Raw genomic sequence first — 24,589 nt, forward strand, 5'->3', positions numbered from 1 at the left:
GGGAAAACATTGTGAAATTTCAAAATACTAAATGAATGATGACCAAGATAAGATTCACAAGCTTTCCGTATTTGTATCTGTTTCTTAAAAGGAAACGGTCTTAGAAGTCCAGAAAGTGGAGGAAGAAGAAAGCCAGGAAGAAATTGGTCTGGTAATTCCAAATGACAATGCTTCAACAAATGTCAAGTGTGAGGTATGTGATGCACCAGGAGACTTGGTGGGAGATCAACTGCACCTGGAGAAGGAGGCAGATCCAAAGCCTAGAGAACTGGTAGGAACAAATATCTGTATTGTGAGGCTTTTAACCCACAAAATGGAACTGTTACATGGTGACATCAGTTACATGAAGCATTCATCTGTTGAACCCTGCCTCCCACCCAGCTCTGCTGATTCATTACTCAGTCCGTATCATGTATTCCTCAACCATGTTCAGCTTCCTAAACTGGCGCAGTGAAGAGGAGGTAGAAGAAAGATTAACATAAAACAGATAAAGAGGTTGTGCCTCAGTATCTCTCCCTAAGATATTTGGAAACTGTCAACAGTTTAACCTAACAGCAGTGCTTTATTGAATAAAAGAAAAGCCTATGATTTAATGAAGCATTCCCTTACTGTGGGCCTCCATACAGCCACAGGCCAAGTCCCTAACAAGTTCCATGCAAAACAGTATAGCAACAACTCAGATAGCAAAGCCGTGTTCAATACCAGTTCAGCTTGAGTGCAGCATTCAGTTCTGATCAACACATTACAGGAAATGTGAATTTGCACTACAGAGGATGCAGGAACTTACAACAATGTCCTCACTGACAACTCATGATCAATCTTTGCATTGTGTGCAGACTTTTTTATTATCCCCCTAACACTTACTCTAAACTTCTTACAAATAAGCAATAACAAATCAAAAGCAAGGGACTGAGGAAAACTATGACAATAGGCCAAAGTTGCTCCCTGGCAAAGAGGTGGCTAAGAGGAGACTTGGTTGCTCTGCATAAAATTATGAGATATCCATGGTGGGTAAAAGGGATGGACCTATTTCTCTTAGCAAGGGGTTCAGAAACTAAAGGTCATAGATGTAAAGTAATTGGTGGAAAATTAAGGTGCAGAAGAGAAATCACCAGAGGGTTATAGGGGGGCCTGACATTTACTGCTCAGAAGGTTGGTAGAGGCAGAAGCTCTCATCATATATAAACTTAATTTGGATATGCTCTTAAAGAGATGTGACCTACATTGCTGGATGATGAAGAGAGACTGGGGAACTCTTTTTTTTCAAGCACCAGGTTATTTTATGTGATTTGGTGATCCTTCCCCATCATAACCTTGTACTATCCAGTTTATGGTAGGGATGAATTCACCACTGCTGCCACGTCTGAGATGAGCTTCATCCAGTCTGCCTCAAGCTCTTATTGTTGGCTGGTCTTTGGCACATCCATTTTTGCTGTGAGATTGTCTTGCAACACTTTTCTGCACTTCTAGTTCTTGCAGTCTTTCTGATGTCAGGACTAATGTTTGATTTGACCTATTTGGAATTACCTGCGCAGAGCTGTTCTTCGTCCCTTGTGGAAGGTTAGGTTGCTCAAACAGGGGTTGGAAAGTGCTGATGTAACCATCCTCAACTTTCCTTGGTCAACTTCATGGTGCAAAATGTGATGATGTTGTTTGGTAAATAAACTGTCAGTCCATTGAGAATACAAGAGACCTGGAGCAAAGAACAAGTTTCTGGAGGGACTCAGCAGGTTCAGTAACATGGTCAGTCCTGATACAGAGTCTCTAACCCAAATTGGATGCCACTTGACCCACTAAATTCCTCCAACAGTTTGGTCTTTGCTCCAGTCCGCACTGGTGCATCCATAGACTCGGTTGCATTGCTATTTACCAAGACAAGCAATAAGTATGATCTACTAAACAACATACTTTATTGGAAGCAGACAGCATTGAACGAATATCTGTGGCTGGTACAATACTTCAAAAGTTATACCAAATTCTTAAAGATAAACACACATTCAATATAATTTCCCTTCCAAAAATAAATTATAAACACATACTAATAACTAACAATATATATTAAAGTATTTACTCAACTATATATAAACATATGAAATTGTAATCCCTATGTTCTACCCACCTCTCCATGCCACCGTCTCCTACTGAAAACTAACTTGTTTCTCTCTCCCATCCCCAGTTCTAACAAAAGGATCCCAGACCTCAGTTAATTACGTCCCTTTCCATTGCCTGACCTGCCAAGTGTTTCCAGCATTTTTGTTTTTTTATCACCACTGTGTCCATCCATTTCATGGATACAGAGGAAGTATGGGGAGACCTTAAAGAGCTATTCAAAATGATAATTAATTTTGTAACTCAGGAGAATTTATTTCCTCAGCAGTAACCAACAGCCATAAAACTTAAAATAATGTGAAAAGACAATTTAGTGTCCTGACGGTTAAGATTCATTATGCACACCACCTAAAAGGATGATAAAAACATGGTCCCATTGACATTTTCAAAAGGCTATTTAGTATATATTTGAAAAGGATTTACTTACATGGTTAATCAGAAAAGACTGGGATGTGTGACTACATAAGACAGTTATTTCAAAGAGCCAGTGAAGACTCAAGGAAGCAAAGGGCCTTTTGTGCTTTATCAGTTTTGGCAATGGTTTTATTAGCATAGGGTAGTTGGGAGCAATCCAGTCTGCTTAATAATGCATAATGACAATATTGTAAGAAAATAAGGAAATGGGATCAGTGATGAACTATCTTTGTAACAAGTATTCAATATGGCCGGATGCAATTGGTTGGGGTCAACAGCATTTGATTATAATGACCAATGACTGTGACAATTGGAAAATTAATCATTTATAATGAGGGGCTAATAGATGTACAGAAAATTTGTGGCAAAGGAATCATTCATTTAACTTTTCTAAATTATCCACAATTAAAACTGGTAAAAATCTAGAGATTCAACATTACATTTCTCGTTATAATTTCACGGACAGGTACAGAAAGTAATCAGAAAGGCTATTCGGTGCCATCTTTGAGCATGTGGACACAGCCACATCTGTCATTCCCACATGATGAGCAGCCACGAATACCAAATCCTGTGAAGACATTGGAGTTGGTGTCGTGCAGATTAAGCTTTCACCCAACCTCAGAGAATAGAGTATAAAACCAGGGAGGAGAGGCATCACTGAGTACTGATTGGTCACCTCAGTGAACGTCTTGCAGTGCCTAAAGGCTGGGTAAGGAGGCAAGAGTGGTTGGTATACACTCCTCTGTGATTGTTGAGCTTATAGTTGGTCTGCATTTCTTCTCTTGAAAGGATCCCATTTCTGTGGCCCAGAACAGAGAACAAATGTTACAGATTTCTTCTAGCCAATCACAGCAGGAAGAAATTAAACTGGATATTCTATTGGATCAAGTCTCCGTGAAAGCCAAGTATAAAGGGGAGCAAGACCTGATGCAAGAGCAGCAAAATGTAGGAGAAGAGACTGATTCAAAGGCCAGAGACCTGGTGAGAGTTAATATCTTCACCATCTTAGTCCTAGGTCATTGAGTACACAGATAATATTTTGTGTTGATATCTGTCATTCCACAACATCATTCACAATAATCTTTTTTATGGAGATCTAGGTTCCACCACTTTTATGGATGCAGCTAATATCATACTGTATGTCATCCTGGTTCAAGTTCCAAATCAACTAAACTGCATCTTATTATAGACTGTGCAAGGAAATGATTGACTAACCTGTCTCCTGTTCACTTCCACAGGAAATGGAAAGCCTGTCTTTTCACCTTGTTCCTTCCCACAATCCAGACACCCAAATAGGCTTTCCAGGTGAAACAGAATTGTATTTCTTCCAATTTAGTGCACTGTGTTCAATAGCACCAACAGGCACATTGTTCATGTCAGCACTTTGCAGCCTTTTGCACTCCAACTTTAATCCATTTGAACTGAAGTCACCCTGTCACGTATTGTCTTTACTCAATCCTTCCTCTCTTTCTTTTTATTTTAAACAAGAGAAAGTCTGCAGATGCTGGAAACCCAAATCAACACAAGCTGTTGGAGGAACCCAACAGGTCAGGCAGCATCTTTGAAAATGAATAAACAGTCAATGTTTCTGGCCCTTTTTTAGGACTGGAAAGGAAGGGGGAAGACGGCAGAATAAAAAAAACTATTTGTTTTCCTTTCTCAGTTCTGACAAAAGGTCTCTAACCTGAAACTGTTTCTTTTTCTCACAGATTCTAATGATCTACTTAATCCTTACAGCATTTTCTGTTCTGCTTTGTCCCCATTAATTCTTATTTAGTAGTGTCCAGATTAAAGAAATGCAAGTCCAAACCATCTCATGTTTATTTTCACTCTCTTAAGGAATTTCACCTTCCCTCTTTCTTTCCCATTTTGCAGTATCATTCATCCTACTTTCCATACAAACCCATTTTCCCCATTGTAAAGAGTGAAACTCTCTCTCACTGCTCCCCTGCTGTGAATTTCCAGCATCTGCAGATTTTCTCTCGTTTGTGATTTGATTACTGCTCTGCGAAGTCTCTTCCAGGGATGCACACCCTGAAGAAGTTTAAATCTTCCCTTTGACAGGAGTTCTGTGAAACTCTCTCTCGCTGCTGCTCCTGCTGTGATACTCCTCAGCATTTTTTCTCCAGTCCTGCTGAAGGGTTTCAACCCAAAACATTGACTGTACTTTTTTCCATAGATGCCGTCTGGCCTACTGAGTTCCTCCCGCATTTTGTGTGTGCTGCTCAGATCTCCAGCATCTGCAGATTTTTCCTTGTTTCTAACACATAGTCAAACCACTTCCCGTATAGTTTCATGGTGTGAGCCAGTACCTTCACTCAATATCATTTTGAATTCTCAGTTTCTGTTATTCAGATCTACAGGCCATTGCAAACTGTTTATTGGGGGCACATTTTCACGTCTGTGTTGAATGGTTTTAGCAAAGTTAGGCATACATTGTGCAGAAAGGTGATTCTGGGTGGGCTGAAATGAACAACCTCTTCCAGCATGGGACTCGAAACCCAGTGTGAAATTCCTCAGCCATGTAATGTCTGCAAATCTAGCATTAATATTTTACTTTGAATTTCAACGCACTATTTCTCAAGCCGCTGATTCTTGTTCATTAACCCAGGTCTCACTTGGTAATCATTAATTTTATTCCATATTATGGCCTTTAGTAGCACATTCACTTAACTCCTTGGAAATGTTGATCAGTGCTGGTGTTTCCATGGTCACAGCATTTTCTAACCACAGCCATTAATTTTTTTAAAAATAAACCGCCCCCACACAGAATGCAGGGAATTGTGTAAAGCGCATCCATCTATTGAACATCTCTCACTAGTGATATTTCTCTGGGAGTGTGACATTTTTGCAAACTGTTTCTTTTGCTGATTGTGGTTCTATCCACCATCAATCTCAGACCATTTTAGTGTTTAGTCCAGTGGTTGTGAGAGTCACATGAATATAGCAGAGTGGTGGGACGGGGAAATGCAAGCTGAGGATGTGAGAATAGGCAGAGACTGTTTATAGTACGAGGTTCTCACAATGGAGAGGGAGCAGATTGCATACTCTCTCTGCTGACATTGTGCCTCATTATAGGAAGGACATAGAAATTTTTGAGAAGGCGCAGAGCACATTTACCAGGATGCTGCATGGATTAAAGAACAAGTTGAGCAAGCTAGTGTTTTTCTATTTGGAGCTAAGGAGGATGAATGGCGACCTGATAGAGCTGTATATGGTGATAAGGGGATTGCCAGACATTTTCCCAGGGTGGAATGGCTAGTACCAGGGGATATAATTTTAAGGTGAATGAAGAAAAGTCTAGGAGGGGATATCAGAGGTACACAATGGGTGTGTGGAACACCCTGCCAGGTGTGATGGTAGAAAAATTAGGGGCATTTAAAAACCCTTGGATGAATGAAAAATGGAGGGTTAAGTAGGAGGAAAGGGTTAGATTGATCTTAGAGTAGGTTAAAAGGTCAGCACAACAATCTGGACTGTACTGGAGTATTCTATGTTCTCTGCCATAACTTAGTTTTCCTCTGGTCATTTGTGTTGAGGGTTTGAGGGATGATTGTTATCTCTGTAGACTCGCATAGGTGGCCCTCGCAATGAATTGAACATGGTATTACTATCAGATGAAGAGAAGATGAATGTCCTGAGGAGTCTGGCACATGTTCAGAGGAAAGCTGAAGAGAAGCGAAGGAGAGATAAGGAGAGGCAAACACTGCGGGTGAGTGGCTCCTAACTGGAACGCGGATTAAATAAGCAATCACCAGACCACAGCAGCCAGACTCATATAGACTATTCCCAGCATTGCTCCCTGAGATAAAGAATTTGTCACCCTTGGAAACTTCCAAGGTATAAAAGTTAGGGCAGGAATTCCCTGCCTCAGGACCCAAGGTACTTCACATGAAGAAGCAGAATAGAGAGTCTGGACTAACTATAAGAGCTAGGCCCTGGGGTATGCCAGTTGGAAGGGTCACAGGGTGGTGTTTGTAGTCAATTATTTTTGTTGCCTTGCTCCTTATACTATGAGTTTTGTGCTTTCCCAAAGGGTCCTGGACTCCTTCCATCCCAGCTTTACAAACTACAGCTGGCTTTGAAATAGAACCATAGAAAATTACAGCACAGAAACAGGCCTTTTGGCCCTTCTTGGCTGTGCCAAACCATTTTTCTGCCTAGTCCCACTGCCCTGCACCTGGATCATATCCCTCCATACACCTCTAATCCATGTTCATGTCCAAGCTTTTCTTAAATGTTAAAAGTGAGCCCGCATTTACTACTTCATCTGGCAGCTCATTCCACAGTCCCACCACTCTCAGTGTGAAAAAGCCTCCCCTCATATTCCCTTTAAACTTTTCCCCTTTCACCCTTAACCCATATCCTCTGGTTTTTTTCTCCACTGGTTTTTTTCAAGCCTGCTTGCATTCACTCTATCTATACCCATCATAATTTTACATACCTCTATCAAATCTCTCCTTATTCTTCTATGCTCCAAGGAATAAAGTCCTAACCTATTCAACCTTTCTCTGTAACTCAGTTTCTCAAGTCCTGGCAATATCCTTGTAAACCTTCTCTGCACTCGTTCAACCTTATTAATATCCTTCCTGTAATTCGGTGACCAAAATTGCACACAATACTCCAAATTTGGTCTCACCAATGCCTTACACAACCTCACCATAACATTCCAACTCTTATACTCAATACTTTGATTTATAAAGGCCAATGTACCAAACTAGAAAATAAACCAATATCTCAGGCAACTCCATCTGACCTCATGATTTATGATCTCCATGGCCGAGGTTAGTGTCAGAAACATCCTGGCATTTCTTCAACTCAGCCAGCTAAGGGAATCAATATTCACACTTGATGCGCAGATCTGAAGCACAGAAAAAAATAGGCTATTCATCCAAATCATTCATGTGTATTCCTCCACTATCACTGGAATCCGTGTGCACTCCAGTACATGATTCCAGAAACAGAAATGTGTAGCCCAGTTCCCCAGCTCACTGGTGTTCAAATTGCATTGCTACTCAAGGCCCTTTGCCTCTTGTTCTCCCTTGTTTGGTTGAGAACCCATCATCATTGTTCAATGTTCTTGTTATTTTATGCCCTGTAAATTTAGCTATCCCATATCAATCCCTGACTCACTGCCCCCTAATCATTATCTCTCTCCTTCTCCCATCCAGGTACAGGAGGGCCTTTCCATTGCCCGAAACAGAGCATCTGCTCTGGACAGACCACTCCCTCAGACCTGTGGACAGGTCGTTTACAATACATATTTGCACAAGGTGAGATATCATGAACTACAAAGAGAAAACAGTTCACAATACCCAGCAATTATGCAACTGCACAGCCTCTCCAATACATCTGGAATGCAGAGAGAGGTACCCATAGGCTATTAGGTAGCACGAAGGAAAGGACAAGAATAGGACAAGAACAGGTCAGGCAGGATCATCTTTGATGACAATATTTGGGTTTTGGTGCTTGAAATAAGGGTTCTGAAGAGGTGGGATTTTGTTTGAAATTAGAAAGAATACTGTTTTGCATACGCATTCTACCCTCCCAAAAATCCTTGATTTCCTCAATGCCCAGAAGTCACTGATCAGTGTCCTTATACGGTCAATGCCTAAACATGCACAACCCCTTGAATTAAACAATTCAAATTTGCAAGTGAGTGGGAAATTCATCATCCCAACAACTGCATCAAAGCCCACTCATCCAATCCTCATAATCATCCATTAAAGTCCATCCAACTTCACTTCCCAATTCTCCCAATGCAGTCTCAACCTCATTCACTAACCTCATTGTTTTAGATTACTTGTCCCACATCCCATATCAAGTTGATGCCTCCTTTTAAGGTTCTCGACACTTACCCAGTCAAGTCCTCTTTGAAGGCATAAATTTCAATTAAAATCTCTCATTCTTCTAAACTGCAGGGAACATAGGCCTAACATTGTCTTACTAACCGGAAAACCCACTCATCTTGAGAAGGGATCCAACAATTCTTAATTCCTTCTTTTCTTGGATTTAAAAAAAAACTATGCACTCTAATTGTAGATTTTCACCAGACTTGCCTCTCTTATTTGCCAATCTCTGTACTAAAGACAAAAACACTGTTCTTGTCTATATGTTCATTGTTTGCAACCTCATGTACATAGACACTCTCGACTCTTTGAATAATAACACAAAACTCTCTTGCATTTCATAAAGCACCCTGGTTTCCTATGATTCCTATAAATAGACATTTTTTGCATTTTCCTATATCATACTTCATCTGCCAACTTGCCCAATCCTTCAAGGGAGGATCATCTTCAACCATAGCAGTCCATGAGCTGAACACACTCCCAGGTGCTGGTTGAAGTGGACAATTCGGAAGGGAGAAGATGGGACAGAGAAGCTCTGATGCCCATCCAACTAACCAGGGTGCGAGGGTGGATCACTCTAAGCACCATGCCAATTTGGAGAAATTGAGAACGACTTCTTCAGCAGTGAGATCCAGCTCAGAAATAAATCGCTGGGCGCCATGTTCTAAATCGTCACAGTGATATCTAGGTCCTAATGCAAAGTACAATACGTTGTTTGGATGATCTAAACACTGGCCCAGATAGACTGGAAAGGCAGGGTATCAAGTGTCAGAGGAGGTTGTTTGCTCAGGTGGATCACTCTAAGCACTGAGCCGATTTGAAGAGGTCAAGAACAGCTTCCCCAGCAGTGAAATCTAGGCCCAGAGCAATTTGTCACAGTTGGGCCCTGTTCCTAGTACAAAGGTTCAGATAATTTAAACGCTGGCCCAGATAGTCTCGGGGCTCCTCTCTCTACGACCATAAGGCTGTGAGACTGCCTTGGCTGTTGTGCTTCGTGTCTGCAGATTTTGCAGTGATTTCCCTGCTAATATGACAAACTGAATATTGAAGCTTTGGGCCTACTCTGAGCTGCTCCAGGGATTTGGACTTAAGGACTCAATTTTGGTTTGGAATGCTCTTGTTGCTCACTTCTGTTGTTTGCATGATTTATTTTGATTTCTTTTGCTCTTTCTCTGTGGGCACTGGGGGTTGGCCTTATTTTTATTTAACAGTTAATCTGATTCCTTGCTTTGCAACTGCCTGTTAAACAAACAAAGCTCAAGGTTGTATAATTTATACATTCTTTGATAATAAGTGCACTTTGACTTTGATTATGAACTAGGTTAGACTGTGAGTTTGTAAGTTTTCACCATTATGAAAAGGGACAAGTTAGGATGGTGAGTCAAAACTCAAAAATACAACTGCAGGTGCTGTGGATCAAAGAATACGTACATGACGCTGGAAGAACTCAGCAGGTCAGGCAGCATCCGTGAGAAAAGAGTAGCCAACGTTTCGGGCCGAGACCCTTCATCAGTGACAGATGGTAGTCTTTTGCTACGTCTGTCCTTCCAGATTGTAGAGGTCACAGTTTTTGGAGATATAGTCAAAAGGAAGTCTTTGACAAATAATTCTATTACATTATGTAGATGTAGATGAAACATTGTACCCACTTGCAAATGGAATGGATATGGTGAATCATTAGGATGATGGTCAATCAAGCAGGTTCACCTTTACTGGAAGACATTGAGCTTTCAAGAGATGCATTCATCCAAACAAGAGAAAATATTCCATCACACTTTGTTTTCTTGTAGAAGGCTTTGGACATCTTTTAACTATAACACATGTGTGACTGGTTGATCTGATTAGGCTTTTGGCCAAGGTGTTGGTGGTCAAAGATTTGACCATTGTAGGGCAGATGGTTAGACACTCTCATTGCAGATGGATAATCATTGCCTGGCAATCTATTGTAACTTGTCACTTATGAATGTAGCCCAGGTTGGACTGTACACAGGCCTTATTAACTAAGGAATTGCAAGTGGATCTAAACATTGCATAATCCACAAATATCCTCACCTTTGCAGGAAGCATATTATCAATTAAGCAGCTAATGATAGTTTGGTCTTGGACACTTCCCTGCAGAACTCCATATGGATTTCTTGGGGATGAAAAGGTTTCCAAAAGCCAGAACCACTTTGTTTCATTTTTCTGTGACACCAGTTCCCTTCAGTCTTACGTGGGCTCACTGATGCAATTTCCAGTCAAATGTTGCCTTAATGTTAGTCCCACCTTACCTTGGAAGGTGCAGACCAGGAGTTGAAGGAACAAAGGAATCTCCCAGTACAGATACTTGAGCCAGTAAAAAGTTTAAACAGGCTTTAAAGATTTAAAGAAAACAAAACAAGCATTAGAATTCACTTTTAAGGGACAGAACAGAAAAAATAAGGAAGTTACACTATAATTTATGGTAACTTGACTAAGACATACTTGTACTATATAGTTCTGGGCTATGTATTATAAAATAATATAGAGACAATGGAGGAATTCAAGAGGATTCACTTCAGGAAAGGATGAACAGACTGGAGAAGAGGAGGTTAAAGGAATGACCTGATAAAGATTTCTAAAATTATTGAAGTTTTGATGGAGTGAATACTGGGATAATACTTCACACAGGAAAGGGCAGAATTAGAGTCAATCAACACAAGACAAATTCGAAATAACTTCCTAACAGGGCAGTGAGAATGTGGAACTCTATCACAGGGCATCACTAAAGCAATTAGAAACGATACAGTTAAGAGCAGGCAGAACATGTACACAAGGGAAAGGTTAAGAAAGGGTACGTTGATAGATTTAGATGGGGAAAGACTTCATGAGGCTTTGGTGAAGCCTTACTGCTGAAGTTTCCATACAGTATGTCCTCTAACTCTTTGTATGATGGGAAATCAGCCTTTTTATCTATCTTTATACCAAAGATGTAATAAGTTCTGAAGCAAATTGAGCAAAAGTGAGCAGGTTATTTGTAGGTGTTGTTGATAGCACTGCCATTACTTTGGAGATGATTTAGATTGATGACTGGACTGGATTTGCCTGTGATTTTGTAAAGAAAACATACCCAATTACTCGGGTGCTCTTGTGCGCTCTCCACTCCATTCTTCAAAGCTTTGTTCCTTGGTCTTGTTGTTAGCATTAGAGTGAGGATCTTTTGATCCAATTAGGTTACATTGTGATGGAATAAAATTCTGCTACTGATAGCCATAGTTCGCATGCATAGTAACTACGTCTGTTTGATTGTATCCTACTCAGCAGAGTGTTGCAATGGTGTGTATGGTATGAAAAGCCATACCATACTTAAGGACTGAGTAATGTTCATTCCTACCTTTCATATATGGACATTTATATCTGCAACAGTTAGAATAGTTTTCAAGTAGATATTTTCCCATTTAGATTCTCTCACAATCTCACTCTGCTCAATTCTGACAAATATGCCCATCAGTACTTGGCCATATCTGTCAATGTAGGTTCTCCAAGTGATCCATGTTGATGGACATTGAAGTCACTTTTTACCTCATAATACTTCTTCCATGTGTTGTTCAACAACAAAGAGCACCAATGCATCAGTGAAGGGAAAACATTATATATCCATGGAGGTGTCCTTTGTCAGTTCTCTTCAGTGGGTTACAGACCCAAGCGTGGAATATTTCTGGGTCACAAGCTGCCAACTGCATACTCCTGGAAGCACAGGACGTGTCCAAGAACCAAGATAGAGGTTGAATGCCAGGCATGACAAGTCTTTGGGACAATTCTCAGTTCTGGGACACTCTAAGCTTACCTGATTACCTGATGCCTTTGAGCATCTTAAAGCAGATGCCTACGTCAATGCCAACTGGTCCACTTTGTATCTTTGCTGCAAGTAAGTTGTTTGTTCAGTGTTTAATATGACAGTTAAACGTCAACTAAAATTGGCCAGTCAGTAAGTTTGACAGTATTCCTTCTCTGAAGAACACTTGTGAACTGAATGGGTCTTTATAATAATGCGGTAGATTTATTCTCATTATCACCAATACTGGCAATTTATTTCAGATTTACTTACTTTAAATTCCCAGCTACCTGGGTGAGATTTGAGCATTTTGCTGGACTGTTAGTCCAATCACCACCCCCCCCCCCCCACCCTCTACAAAGGTAGCCCTAGAGTCAGAAAACTAGAGGGTTGGGCTGGCTGACTGGTGCCTCTAAACAGTCAAACCTGGGTCTCTCAGTCTCCTAAATCCCTCACATTACTCTGGATCAACTACCCTATCTGACACTGTCACTTCTCCAGCCCCCACACTCTCCCAGTCCCCTTCCATTCCATCATTCCTGATTCGCCTAATCCATGATATCTCTTCACTCCTGGACTCCCTTTACTACTCCCAGTAGATCTCATTCAGCCCTTCAGTATGACTCCATGTTCTGGGAATTACAGTGTGACAGTCTCCTTTTGTGTCCCATGTTAGGAATCTGCACACTGGAGGACTAGAGTCAGAGAAACATTGGAGCAACTTCGACAAGAACGTACCTTCATTCTAAGATCAAAAGGCGAACGGTAAGAAAATCATCTATTAAATTGGAAAGTGAGGAACTGTAATTGAGTAGACATGAAGGTGGGATTGAAGGGTGAAGCAGAGGATGGAGTTGAAATAGCAGTGATGTTGAGGGACATTGTTTTGAGGAGCGAGGAGGGTATGATGGAGGTATAGGGGATGGAATCTGAGAATGAGAAAGGGTGGAAATTTACAATAGTGGTAGTGGGGCAATAATGGGATAAATTAGTGAGGGGTTTTGAGTGAGGTTAATGACAGATGAGGTATAAAAGTAGTACTGGGAGTTGTGTTGATGGGTAAGAATGAGTGGTTTATTTAGAGATACACCACGGAACAGGCTCTTCCGGCCCAATGAGTCACATCACCCAGCAACCCACCTATTCAACACCAGCCTAATCATGGGACAATTCACAATAACCAGTTAACTTACTAACTGGTATGTCTTTGGACTGTGGAATGAAACTGGAACACTGGCAGAAGCACACATGATTCATGTGGAGAACGTATCAATTCCTGACAGATGGTGCCAGAATTGAACTCCAAACTCCAGAATGGCCTGAGCTGTAACCGGTTGTTTTGAGGGATGAGAAATGGTTACGTGGGGATTGAAGATTTGAGCTGATGTTGGAGGATCAAAGGGAGAGCTTCGGAGCTGAGGGAGGGGCTGTGAGATACATTTGAATGGTTGAGTGTGAGGGTTTAGGGATCGAAAGCATGATGTGTGAGGTTGGAGAGCATGAGCTGAGTTTTAAAGGTTAGTAGCTGTTACTCTTTGACTTCTTCCCAGAAACAGGGCCAGTTTTAAGAAACTCTTCAACCCTGTGGAAACCAAGGATCTTACTGATGGGAAGAATTGGAGTGAACATTCCAAGGAGGTTGGACCCACAGAAATTCACATAACACACTTCCACAACCCACAGTCCTGAATGGTCTGTTTCAAGTAGGATTTAGTTGGGGTCTGTGGTCAAAAGACATCAAGGATATTTCAGCATCACCAGGACTCAAGATGTCCCCAAGTATTCAACTACAGACTGAGGAATGGAGTCGCAGGCCATGCCTCTTTCCGCAGATAAGGAAATGTGTGCAGGAGGTTGCCAGTCAGCAGAGCTTTTGACCCACTCTATCATCCAAAGGACACAGCTCATTTTCTGCCTCCTCCTCTCTTCATATCCTTCAACTCCTCTGTGCCCACAATCCTATCAATGTCAGCCTTGAGTTTACTCACTGACTTTGTATGTGGAACCCTCCTTGTTTAGATGATTCCAAGGAATCACAAATATTTGAAAAAAAATCTCATTATCTCATTCCTAAGTGGCCAGTCAGTTATTTGCAATCGCTAGTTCTGCACTTCAGCCAAGCATTTAACCAGTTATCCTTTCACCCAGTAAAAATGTAATTGTTTCACTGTAATATCTCTCACCTTTAAATCCAGGGGCTCATATCATTTTTCAGAGGGTGAACTCTTTTCTTCCACGAATCAATCAAGTAAAGTTTAACTTCACCCCATCTAAGGTGGATAAAGTCCACACACTGGTTCTGACATCAGCCACAAGACTCAGTGACCCTGCAGTGAAGTGTGTTGTGCTCCTCATTCTACTCAGGATCAGGCTGTGCTTTGTTACTGTGGACAAGTTGATAAAACAGACTCCGGTTGTTTCTGATGTATTTGTTACCAAAACCTCCTTTGCTGAAACCACAAACACAGTTCTTGTTTACCTCATTTCCAGACCACTGCGGGAGGAGGGAGAAGGTAGCAGTGGCCAGGATACACCAGATCAAGCCTGTGAAACTTGAACACCTTTGATCCTCTGCACACATAAAGACCCCTCATAGAGAGAAAAGCATCCATGAGCTGAAGGAAATAACCCTCCTTCTTAAGCCTCTACCTTGGGCCCAACAATAGATAGTTCCTCATCTAATTATCCAATAATACTTGCCGATCAAAGATTTAACTTTGGGCCTCGACTGAAGTCTACTGATGGGGATCTTCTTCACTCAGAGGGTTGTACGAGTGTGGACCAAAATGCAGCAGAAATGGTAAAGGCAGGCTCATTTGTAACATTTAAGAGAAGTTTGGAGAGGTACATGGATCAAAGAGGCTATGATCTGAGTGCAGGTAGATAGGAGTAGGTAGAGTAACAGCTTGGCTTCAACTAGATTTGCTGAAGGACCTGCTTTTGGGGTGTGCTGCTCATTGAACATCTTGGAACAATTACAGTGCTGTGCAAAACACTTAAGATATATACATATGTATGCACTAGGGTGCCTAAAACTTTTGCACAGTACTGTAGTAAGTTTATACATTGCACTGTACTGCTCCCACAAAATAAAAACAAATTTCATGACGTGAGTGATGATAAACCTGATTTTTACATGGGACTCTATTGTAGAATGAGTGTGGGAAGGGGGCAGGGAGAGGGGAATCATGTTGGGAAAAGGAGAATGAAGAGGAGAGGGAGTGGGAAGCACCAGAGAGACGTTCCGTAATGATCAGTAAACCAATTGTTCTGAATCAGATGACCCCTTGCCTGGCATCTCAGGGCTGGGTGTTCCTTCTCTGCCATCTGTCCCACACCCCTTCGATGGTGCTCCACTCTCACCATTCCCAACATTCTTTGCTCCTGCTAGATTTACAAACTCGATCTCTACTCCATGTTGACAAATAAAGAACTGTGCAAAAGTTTTAGATGCCCGAGCCATATAAATGTGGCTAAGACTTTAGCACAATGCTATAACTATGGAGCAACCACCGTCTCTGTCATGCAACAAATTTCTTAAAGAGTGCTGCTTGCTCTATAACACTCTTATGAAATGTGACTTGCTGAGAACGTGAATCAAGAACAAATCTCCACCTCTCATATTTGACTTTCGCTCAGAATGCGACTCTCAAAAAATATTAATGCCCTTTGGGGTAATGACTCCCTCTCAAATCTAAAGAATGGGGTTTCAGCAGTAACCCTCTAACAAAGATTACATTTTCCTTGGGTCTGCCAAAGAAAGTGAACGCTTCCTCTAAAAGTATCACTCTTTGGAGTGGAATTTATTTTCAGAGAATGCAATTCCCTGTTGGACAGTGTGACTCCTTGGAATACCCGTGTCTAAAAAGTGATTCTCAGAGAATATAACTATGGAACACGAGTAGCAGAGAAGGCTTCCCTTCCCTGACAATGCAGATCTCCCTCAGAGACGATAACAGTCTCTCAAAGGAATTAATTTTCCTTCACATAATGTGACTCCTTATGTTCAGATCTTAGAGAGCTCAACTATCCCGTCAAGAATGTAACTCTTTCCATGAATGGAGAGCTGACATTCTTTGTACATCCCCAAAAGAAAAACTATGCCCCTGTAATTTTTTTAATGTTTTATTAGACTGTTTACCTCAGGATCTGTGAAGATTCAAGGTAATTTGAATTATTGATTGACTCACACATCTCTTGGACCAATGGAACAGCTCAAAGGTCTTGTCTTATATTATAACAGTTACCTGGAGCCAAACTCAATCTGAAAATGTGCCCTGTAAGCCATCTTGATTTCACAGTTTGCACGTTCCATCAATTCATGGCATCATTTGCTTCTGGTTTACTGAAGATCCCATTTTTTCGGTAGAAAGTAGTTTCCACCAAGGCTGATCGCCCAAAGCCTGGTTTCTTGTACTCAGCATTATCCTCTGTTAGGAAAGAAGCACAGCAATTAATTGAACCACTCATCCCATTGCTGCATGTGCTCACTCCTTCCTGATACAGGTTGTACAATAATATACACTTGGATGAGCACTGGTCTCAGGGTTGAGACACACAGCACAGGTCAGAGCATGGCTCATTGTGGTTCTGTGGTTCCCAATACAACACTAGTTGGCACAAGTATAACCACTTCAGCTCTAGGGCATGAGTTTTGTTGTCTGAGATTGAAAACAAAAATCTAGTTAGAGCTGTGCTGCACAAAAGCACGCCCTTCCACCAACATGTCCTAGGCAGCAAACAAGTGAATTTCTATACTAATCTATTTACCAGACTTGGTCTGTAGCCTTTTATTCTTTGGTAATTCAAGTAGTCAAAGTATTTCTTAATGTTGTGTGGGTGTCTGAATCCATTAATCTCTAAGGCTGTGAGTGTTCCGGATTCCAACTACCCTCCTTGAAAAGATTCCTTCACTGATCCCCTATGAACCACAATCCCTTTAAGCTAAACCTATAGCCTCCTGAATGTTGTTATTGCTGGGGTAGTGGAGATAAGCACAACTATCTATTAAATGCTCCTAACAGTGCGCCCCTCAAAAAGTCTGTGACAACCAAGTCCAGCTCCTGGCCTTCACACGTGGCTAAACCTGGCAGCACTGTTTCTACTAACAGAAGGGGAAAAGGCAGATTACTGGCACCTTAAAACCAGTCGCTTCAGGCAGATGGAGTCCCAGTCAACTGTGGCTGGCAGCTCATCTATTATTTCATTCTCCTTTACAATTGTGGACAGGAAATTATATTAAACAATCTTGAATCTTGAACATAGAAGGAAAACTAACCTGGAGCTGGTGTTCCTAAGGCAGTCCTCCTTTGAGTTCTACGATAACAAGCAACTCATGTGACTCCGTTGGTACCAAACTGTACGGGTCACTGCTGTTCCAGCATGGACAGGGAGAGCCTGAGGCAGGGGCAACAGCTTGTTCTCCATATCGTACTGCACTGGCGTGTGTCATGTAGACAGCTAGGATGCAGCACCTATGGTCAACCCCAACCAACAGAGGCCTCAATACCCTCTAGTTTCAGACACCCGCTATGGGAAAAAATTTCCATTGTCTCTCCTATCTAACCCTCATAGTTTTGTATACCTCTATGAAGTACCCCCTCTCCCCCCCACAACACTTCTTCACCAACTTTGCTTGAAGGAAATCTTACCCAGAAGATCAAACTTCAGTCCATAACTGAAGCTCTCCATATCTTGATGAATCACATTTGCACCCTCTTCAACTGAGTCACGATTTTCCTACAGTTTGGTAACCAAAACTATGCACAAGGTACTCCAGCTATGACCGAGCCAATGTTTTATAAAGTTTTAAAATAACCTTCATGCTCATATTCTATGCCCCACCTTCAGAGATTATTGGACTTAAAAACCAAGATCCTTGTGTTTCCTAATACTCTCAGGACCCTACATGATTTATTGTTCTTGTCCCACTCTTATTAGTTCTCAAATGTACATAACTAGACATTGCTCTATCTTACCAATATATCAGTAATGTTGTATTGCCCAAGGCTATCCTCCTCAGCAGCACCACTACGTTTTGTCTTGCCTGCAGTCTATTTTCGTCAGGTCCTTCTTATATTGAAGTCAGCCTCCCCCCCCGATTCAAAATTTTCATTTCTGGCCTATGATTATAATTTTCTATAATTATCTTCAATCTCACAGAGGGCCAATACTGAAAGGACTTTACATGGTTCTTAGTCCATGCAGTACCTGCTCTTGAAGTATTTGATGGAAGTGCTCCAATGTTTGAGATTAACCAAATTAAAAATACAATTTTATTAAAAAGTGTGTAACTAAAGCATATTGAAGGCACCCAAACCATATTCAACTCAAAATAGATGAAACTTTGTTCCCATCTCAAATGTAGAAAATAGCAATGCTCCAAAAAAAATGTTGTGTACCTGGATTGGAATGAAGTCCAGGCCCACAGTGCTTTGAGCAATGCTAGATCCATGGCCTCACAGATTCATCTGCTGTGATAAATCTTGTTACTAGTGGAATCAGCAGCCCTTCTAGTATTTTAACACTGCCATTAACTTCTCCCTGTGTACAAAATCTTGACCCCCATTTCCTCCCAAGCAGTTCTAACCAATGTGTAAACACAAAGTACACTGTAGATGCTGTGGTCAAAGCAACACGTACAACACACTGGAGGAACTCAACGGGTTGGGCAGCATTTGTGGAAACGAGCTTTGACTACTCATTTCCACGGATGCTGACTCCATATGTGTATCAATTTGGAAACCTATTCCTGTCCTTCATCTAATCCTGTAAGGAAACAAATTACCTTTGCCCAGCAAAATAGATCTCATCTCTGCCAGTTAGTCTGGCCATCTCACCTATTTTCCAGCCATAGTTCCAGGAAGTAGTGAGAGGGTACTCATATTTCTCACCGGGGCCTTTCTTCTTTCGGGCTTCAAGGTATTGATATCTGCCTTTATCCTCCTTTGAGAACCCATCATACAGCAGGGCCCGAACCTCAGGGGTGACTGGCCTCATATCGCTCATGGACACAGTTGGAGCTTGGTCCTTAGCTATTAACTTTTTCTGTTTTACCTCCTTGGATGGGCCCCCCTCTTTTCCCTGCACTGCTGCATCCTGTATCTGGAAGTCTACATGCGGCAGTGCGGGTATCTTCTTGCGTTCAATCACTCTTGCTGGTGGCTTGCTGAGGTCTCCTTTGAAATGCCTCAACCAACAAAATCTCAGCAGGTCTTCTTTTGTCATACTTTCCTTCCAGAAGTTTTGCAGCTGGGTGTCCATGTTGAGTTTTCGCGCCATTCTCGTGGATTTTCAGTAAGTCTTATTCACAAGTTTTGTAAAATGTAGACAAAAATATGAAGAGAGCAAGAAAAATGTACCAAAACCCCAGGCTCCCTGCATTCTGGTGAGGTGTCCATGCTGGTATCTAAGCAATTAATGTTATGCTAATAATTGTAATGAACAACAGGAAATGACATGGACAATGACACTGGTATAGGAGAGAGTAAACATTAAAAGGCAGGCGAAGGTTTAGATGAAGTGTAAACTTGTTTGGTAGAGTGATGTGTTCTAGTATGTCTTATATAAAAAATTGAACAAACAAAATTAAAGAAAAATGCACAGGGTTGTGGCCATATGGAATTCACTCTGTCAAAGGGTAGATGATTTGTGACTACATTGAATAAAAAGCTTGATAAACCACCAGGGGCATTAAAAAAAAACAGTGAAAGGATACATTGATGAGCTTGGTTAATGGGTGGGAGGAGCTTCCAGTTAAGATTGCACCTCCAAACATGTGCGACAGCTCCTGGTAGTCAAAAAGATAAGAAATCAAATTTTTTTTTAAATGACTAAAACTACCCTTCCTGAGGTAAATTGTGTTAAATTATTACCACGAACAGTGAAGTGGCGAGCAATGGTGAGGCAAGATGGTGTGTTGCAGAATCATTGCAAATGGAGTTCCGACGCCATATGGCTGGCGCAGGAGCGAGGCAATCACACTCAGAACCAAAAGAAGTTGGGGCCCGGGCAGAGAAGATTCAGAGCTCATTCCACTAGCCCAGGTGTGAGGTCGGATTGCTCTGGGCACTGAGCTGATTTGAAAAGCTTGAGTGGCTTTGGGCTGGGCGATGAATTCTGGGCCTGGAGTCCTTCGCTGCAGTTGCATCCTAGGGCAAGGTAATTTCGCTGTTTAGACAATTTAAACACTGGGACAGATGGGAGGTGAGAGCCAATTTCACTCGTCTGTGATCTTCACTCCTCTCTCCAAGGCACTGAAGCCTTTCGCTGTTCCATTGTTGAGTCAATTTAAATGCTGGCCCAGGAAGTCTGAAAAGGCAGGGTGTCAAGGTTTGAATGAGAGCCAATTTCATTCGCTCTCTGTGATGGTCATCTCCATAGCGCTGAGGCCATGAAGACTGCCCCGGCTATTGTGTTCCGTGCTGCTAATATGATGAACTATGATAAGCAAGGCTTTGGGCCTACTCTGGGGTTTGGCTCTGAAGTCTCCAATTTGGTTCATAATGTTGTTGTTCACTTCAATTGTTTGCTTGATTTTTTTTAATACTTTTTTCTTACTCTTGCGCATCAAGTGTTGCTCTTTTATTTTTTTCTTTAATTGAGTTCTTTTGGGTTTCTTGCTTTGTGGCTACCCATGAGCAAGCAAATCTCAAGGTTGTATAATTTACACATTCTTTGATAATAAAACTTGAATCCTGAGTTTTGAATTCAAATATTTCAATTTTATATCAGAGAATGTATACACTAAATAACCTGAAATTCTTACTCCTCTACAAAACAAGAACTCTGAAGAATGAATGATAGTAATATCAGAACTCCAAAGCCTCCCTACCCCTCCCACGCACAAACAGCAACAGAAGCATCGAACCATCCTCTCCCCTCACTTGTACCTCCCCACCGTACAAGCAATAGCAAAAGCCCCCAGAGACCTTGATCTAGACATCTATCAAACCTACAGTCCATATCTCAGCACTTCAGTATCTCATACAGGGTTTCTGTCTCTCACCAGCAAGGGAGAGATTGCTCCTGCAACAATGAGAGCGGGAGACCAGCAACTCGCTGTTCCCTTTTTACAATCTTCTGTGTCACTTCTCCAAGATCACCAGCTTGGGGACCGACAGGCTCTCCCCCTTCATCAAAAGAACGAGACAGAGAGGGATTGCTCGAATACAAGGGCCTTCTTCCATCAGTTGCACACACCATCTGCTGTCCCAATGTCTCACTCTTCATGGCAGATGCAATTTAATGTAGATAAATGTGAGGTTATTCACTTTGGTTGCAAGAACAGGAAAACAGATTATTATCTGAATGGTGGCAGATTAGGAAAAGGGGAGGTGCAACGAGACCTGGGTGTCATTGTACACCAGTCATTGGAGGTGGGCATGCAGGTACAGCAGGCGGTGAAAAAGGCAAATGGTATGTTGGCATTCATAGCAAAAGGATTTGAGTACAGGAGCAGGGAGTTTCTACTGCAGTTGTACAAGGCCTTGGTGAGACCGCACCTAGAATATTGTGTGCAGTTTTGGTCCCCAAATCTGAGGAAAGACATTCTTGCCACAGAGGGAGTACAGAGAAGGTTCACCAGATTGATTCCTGGGAATTTGATTGATTTCCTGACGGCAGGACTTTCATATGATGAAAGACTGGATCGACTAGGCTTATACTCACTGGAATTTAGCAGATTGAGGGGGTATCTTATTGAAACGTATAAAATTCTAAAGGGATTGAACAGGCTAGATGCAGGAAGATTGTTTCTGATGTTGGGGAAGTCCAGAATGAGGGGTCACAGTTTAAGGATAAAGGGGAAGCCTTTTAGGACCGAGATGAGGAAAAACTTCTTCACACAGAGAGAGGTGAATCTGTGGAATTCTCTGCCACAGGAAACAGTTGAGGCCAGTTCATTGGCTATATTTAAGAAGAAGTTAGATATGGCCTTTGTGGCTAAAGGGATCAAGGGGTATGGAGAGAAAGCAGGTACAGGGTTCTGAGTTGGATGATCAGCCATGATCATACTGAATGGCGGAGCAGGCTCAAAGGGCCGAATGGCCTACTCCTGCACCTATTTTCTGTGTTTCTATGTTTCCCCCATGAGTTGAGTATAAACATTCAAACATGAATCTGTTGCGTAGAAATTGTCTGCTTTATTATAGATTCCTTGCCTAGAAATTCATTCTCATTTGAGTAATGGAGTAGCAGCTAGGTATTCGGTTCCACTTTCAACTTGTGGCTGCTTTTCCCACAGGAAATAACTCTATCCCTGCCAGAAACATAGTTCAAGAGTTGATGCAGAAAAGTAAGTTCCTGTGGCTTTCCTTTCGTGTTAAGGAAATAAGACTTTTGGGAAGATGATGGAATTATTCTGCGGGTCTGGAAGATGGTGCCTGTCCTGAGGCTTCAGTATGAAGAAGGGAATGAATGAGGATCTGGTGCCGAGTGAAGATTGCCCTGGGTTTGGCAGTAGGTAAATGCAAAAGCTTGCTAGAGCATCCTATCCTGAAAGTCAGATAATGAAGGGTGGCCTGTAATGGTGGAGATTTGCTTTCCATAAGAAAGTCATGAAGGGAATGTTTCTACTTGTAGTGTTAACTAAATCAAACTCCATAAATTCCAGTAAGGAATTCATGAGAACCTTCCTTATCCAAAGTTATATGAAACACCTTCCACAAGCAACACTGATGAATAGTATTAATAAATTCAATTGCCACTTTTTATCTACCTCCTGTACCTAATAAATAGCCAATGAATGTATGTTGGTGGTCTTCTGCTGCTGTAGCTCATCCACTTCGAGGTTCAGAGATGCTCTTTTGCACACCACTGTTGCAACACGTGGTTATTTGAATTATTGTCAGCTTGAATCTGCCTTGGCCATTCTCTTCTGACCTCACTCATTAGAAGGCATTTTCACCCACAGACCTTCCGCTCACTGGATTTTTTTGTTTGTTTTTTTTTGCACCATTCTCTGTAATCTCCCGAGACCAGTGTGTGTGAAAATCGGAGATACTCAAACCACCCTATCTGGCACCAACTATTATTTCAGACATAGTCAATAGATCACATTTCTTCCCCATTTTAGTGTTTAGCTTGAATGATAATTGAAACTCTTGACCATGTATGCTTGCTTTTATGTATTGAGTTGCTGACTGGCTGATTAGATCTTTGCATTAACAATTTGCATGAAGTTAATAAAGTGGCCACAGAGTGTATGTTTACAGAGAAGCAAGATAAATTAAGGATAAAAAAAGGAAGATAATTAGAGTAGGAGTGTGAGTAGATACATGTGGAGTACAATCATTGGTAAATTCCTGTTGGACCACAGGAATTCTGTTCTGTGGCCTCAATCAATTCTACATTGAATCATTTCTCTGTCAAACATTTCAAAATTCAGTTGGCCTTTCTATGTGATGATACGACAATAAAAAAGATTGTGGTAATTTTTACCAAGGATGCATAACTTACAAAGAATTACAGAATGCTGACAGAGCCTGTAGTTTTAAGAATAAGTACAGTTTTAAGACTAATTAATCTAGAACAGATGTGGACAAAATGCATGGGCATATATTTTCTTAATAAAGCCAGTGAACTAGAATAGATTAGTTCAATAAATTATAGCTTGGCAACCAGCATGTGCAGAGATGGGATTGGTGCTGTTTGCACGTTGGTGACGGGAGTTGGCCAGCACTCATAATTCTTGAGAATGCTGCTTACAAAGCAAACATGATTCCTCTGCAGACATCTCTAGCTGTATGGAATTTCAATTCCAATTCATCCCAGTCAAATTCTGTCAGCACTATAGACTGGGTTTTAGTTTACTTTTGAGGAACTTTTTTGGAGGAAAAAAAAGGGGGAACCTGAGCCAATGACTATTACATTCTTGCAATGCAAACACACAGGCACAGAACGTGCAATACTGGGCAATGGCCAGGAGCTACATGTGGTGAGTCGCTTTCCTATTCAGAAGTTGTTAGGAAAAATAAATACTTGTATTACAACAGCCACAAGTGTTACAGGCAGCTTTTGGTGAACTTTTCCTCAAGTTTCAAATTTCCTGTTCCGTTCGTTTAGCAGACCCTTGTGTTCTCTACATTTATAAAGGTAGAAACACTAAAACATATGCGGCATGGGGGAGTGTGCAAGCCTTCTACAAAAACTTGCTGGGTTATGATCAAAATTATCTTCCACTCCCACAGTCCATCTTAGTTTGTGAAATTGGATGAGAGTTGGATTAGTACTGGATCTGGGAATTCTTTCAACAAATTAACACTGTGAACATTACTTCAGTGTTCCAGGGGACACATTCAAATAAGGGCTTCAAATATTCCGTTAATGTACCTCAACTCTCATATCATGGATGAGACAGGACACAATGTCGTTTTCTCTAGATCTATAACAGTTTCAAGGTTTTAAAATCTATTTTCTCACTAAT

The 24,589-nt window shown here is 41.4% G+C and overlaps 1 protein-coding gene across 6 annotated transcripts in view; it reads left to right on the forward strand.

Annotated features, from left to right (window-relative positions):
• LOC132403641 (uncharacterized) overlaps positions 1-24,589 on the forward strand; it is a 78,533-nt gene that overhangs the window by 609 nt on the left and 53,335 nt on the right. For 3 of the 6 annotated variants that reach the window (XM_059987130.1, XM_059987129.1, XM_059987132.1), the window contains exon 1: positions 19,477-22,627. In XM_059987130.1, the coding sequence (XP_059843113.1) occupies positions 20,964-22,154 (1,191 nt within the window). In that variant the 5' untranslated portion in view covers positions 19,477-20,963 and the 3' untranslated portion in view covers positions 22,155-22,627. Of the gene's footprint in view, positions 1-91; positions 272-3,312; positions 3,505-6,091; positions 6,236-7,694; positions 7,797-12,841; positions 12,931-13,715; positions 15,257-19,476; positions 24,101-24,589 lie in introns of those variants that run through there. The other 3 variants (XM_059987134.1, XM_059987135.1, XM_059987131.1) reach the window with 3 other exon arrangements.

The sequence above is a fragment of the Hypanus sabinus genome, chromosome 13, assembly GCF_030144855.1.
Source record: "Hypanus sabinus isolate sHypSab1 chromosome 13, sHypSab1.hap1, whole genome shotgun sequence".
Lineage (NCBI taxonomy): Eukaryota > Metazoa > Chordata > Chondrichthyes > Myliobatiformes > Dasyatidae > Hypanus > Hypanus sabinus.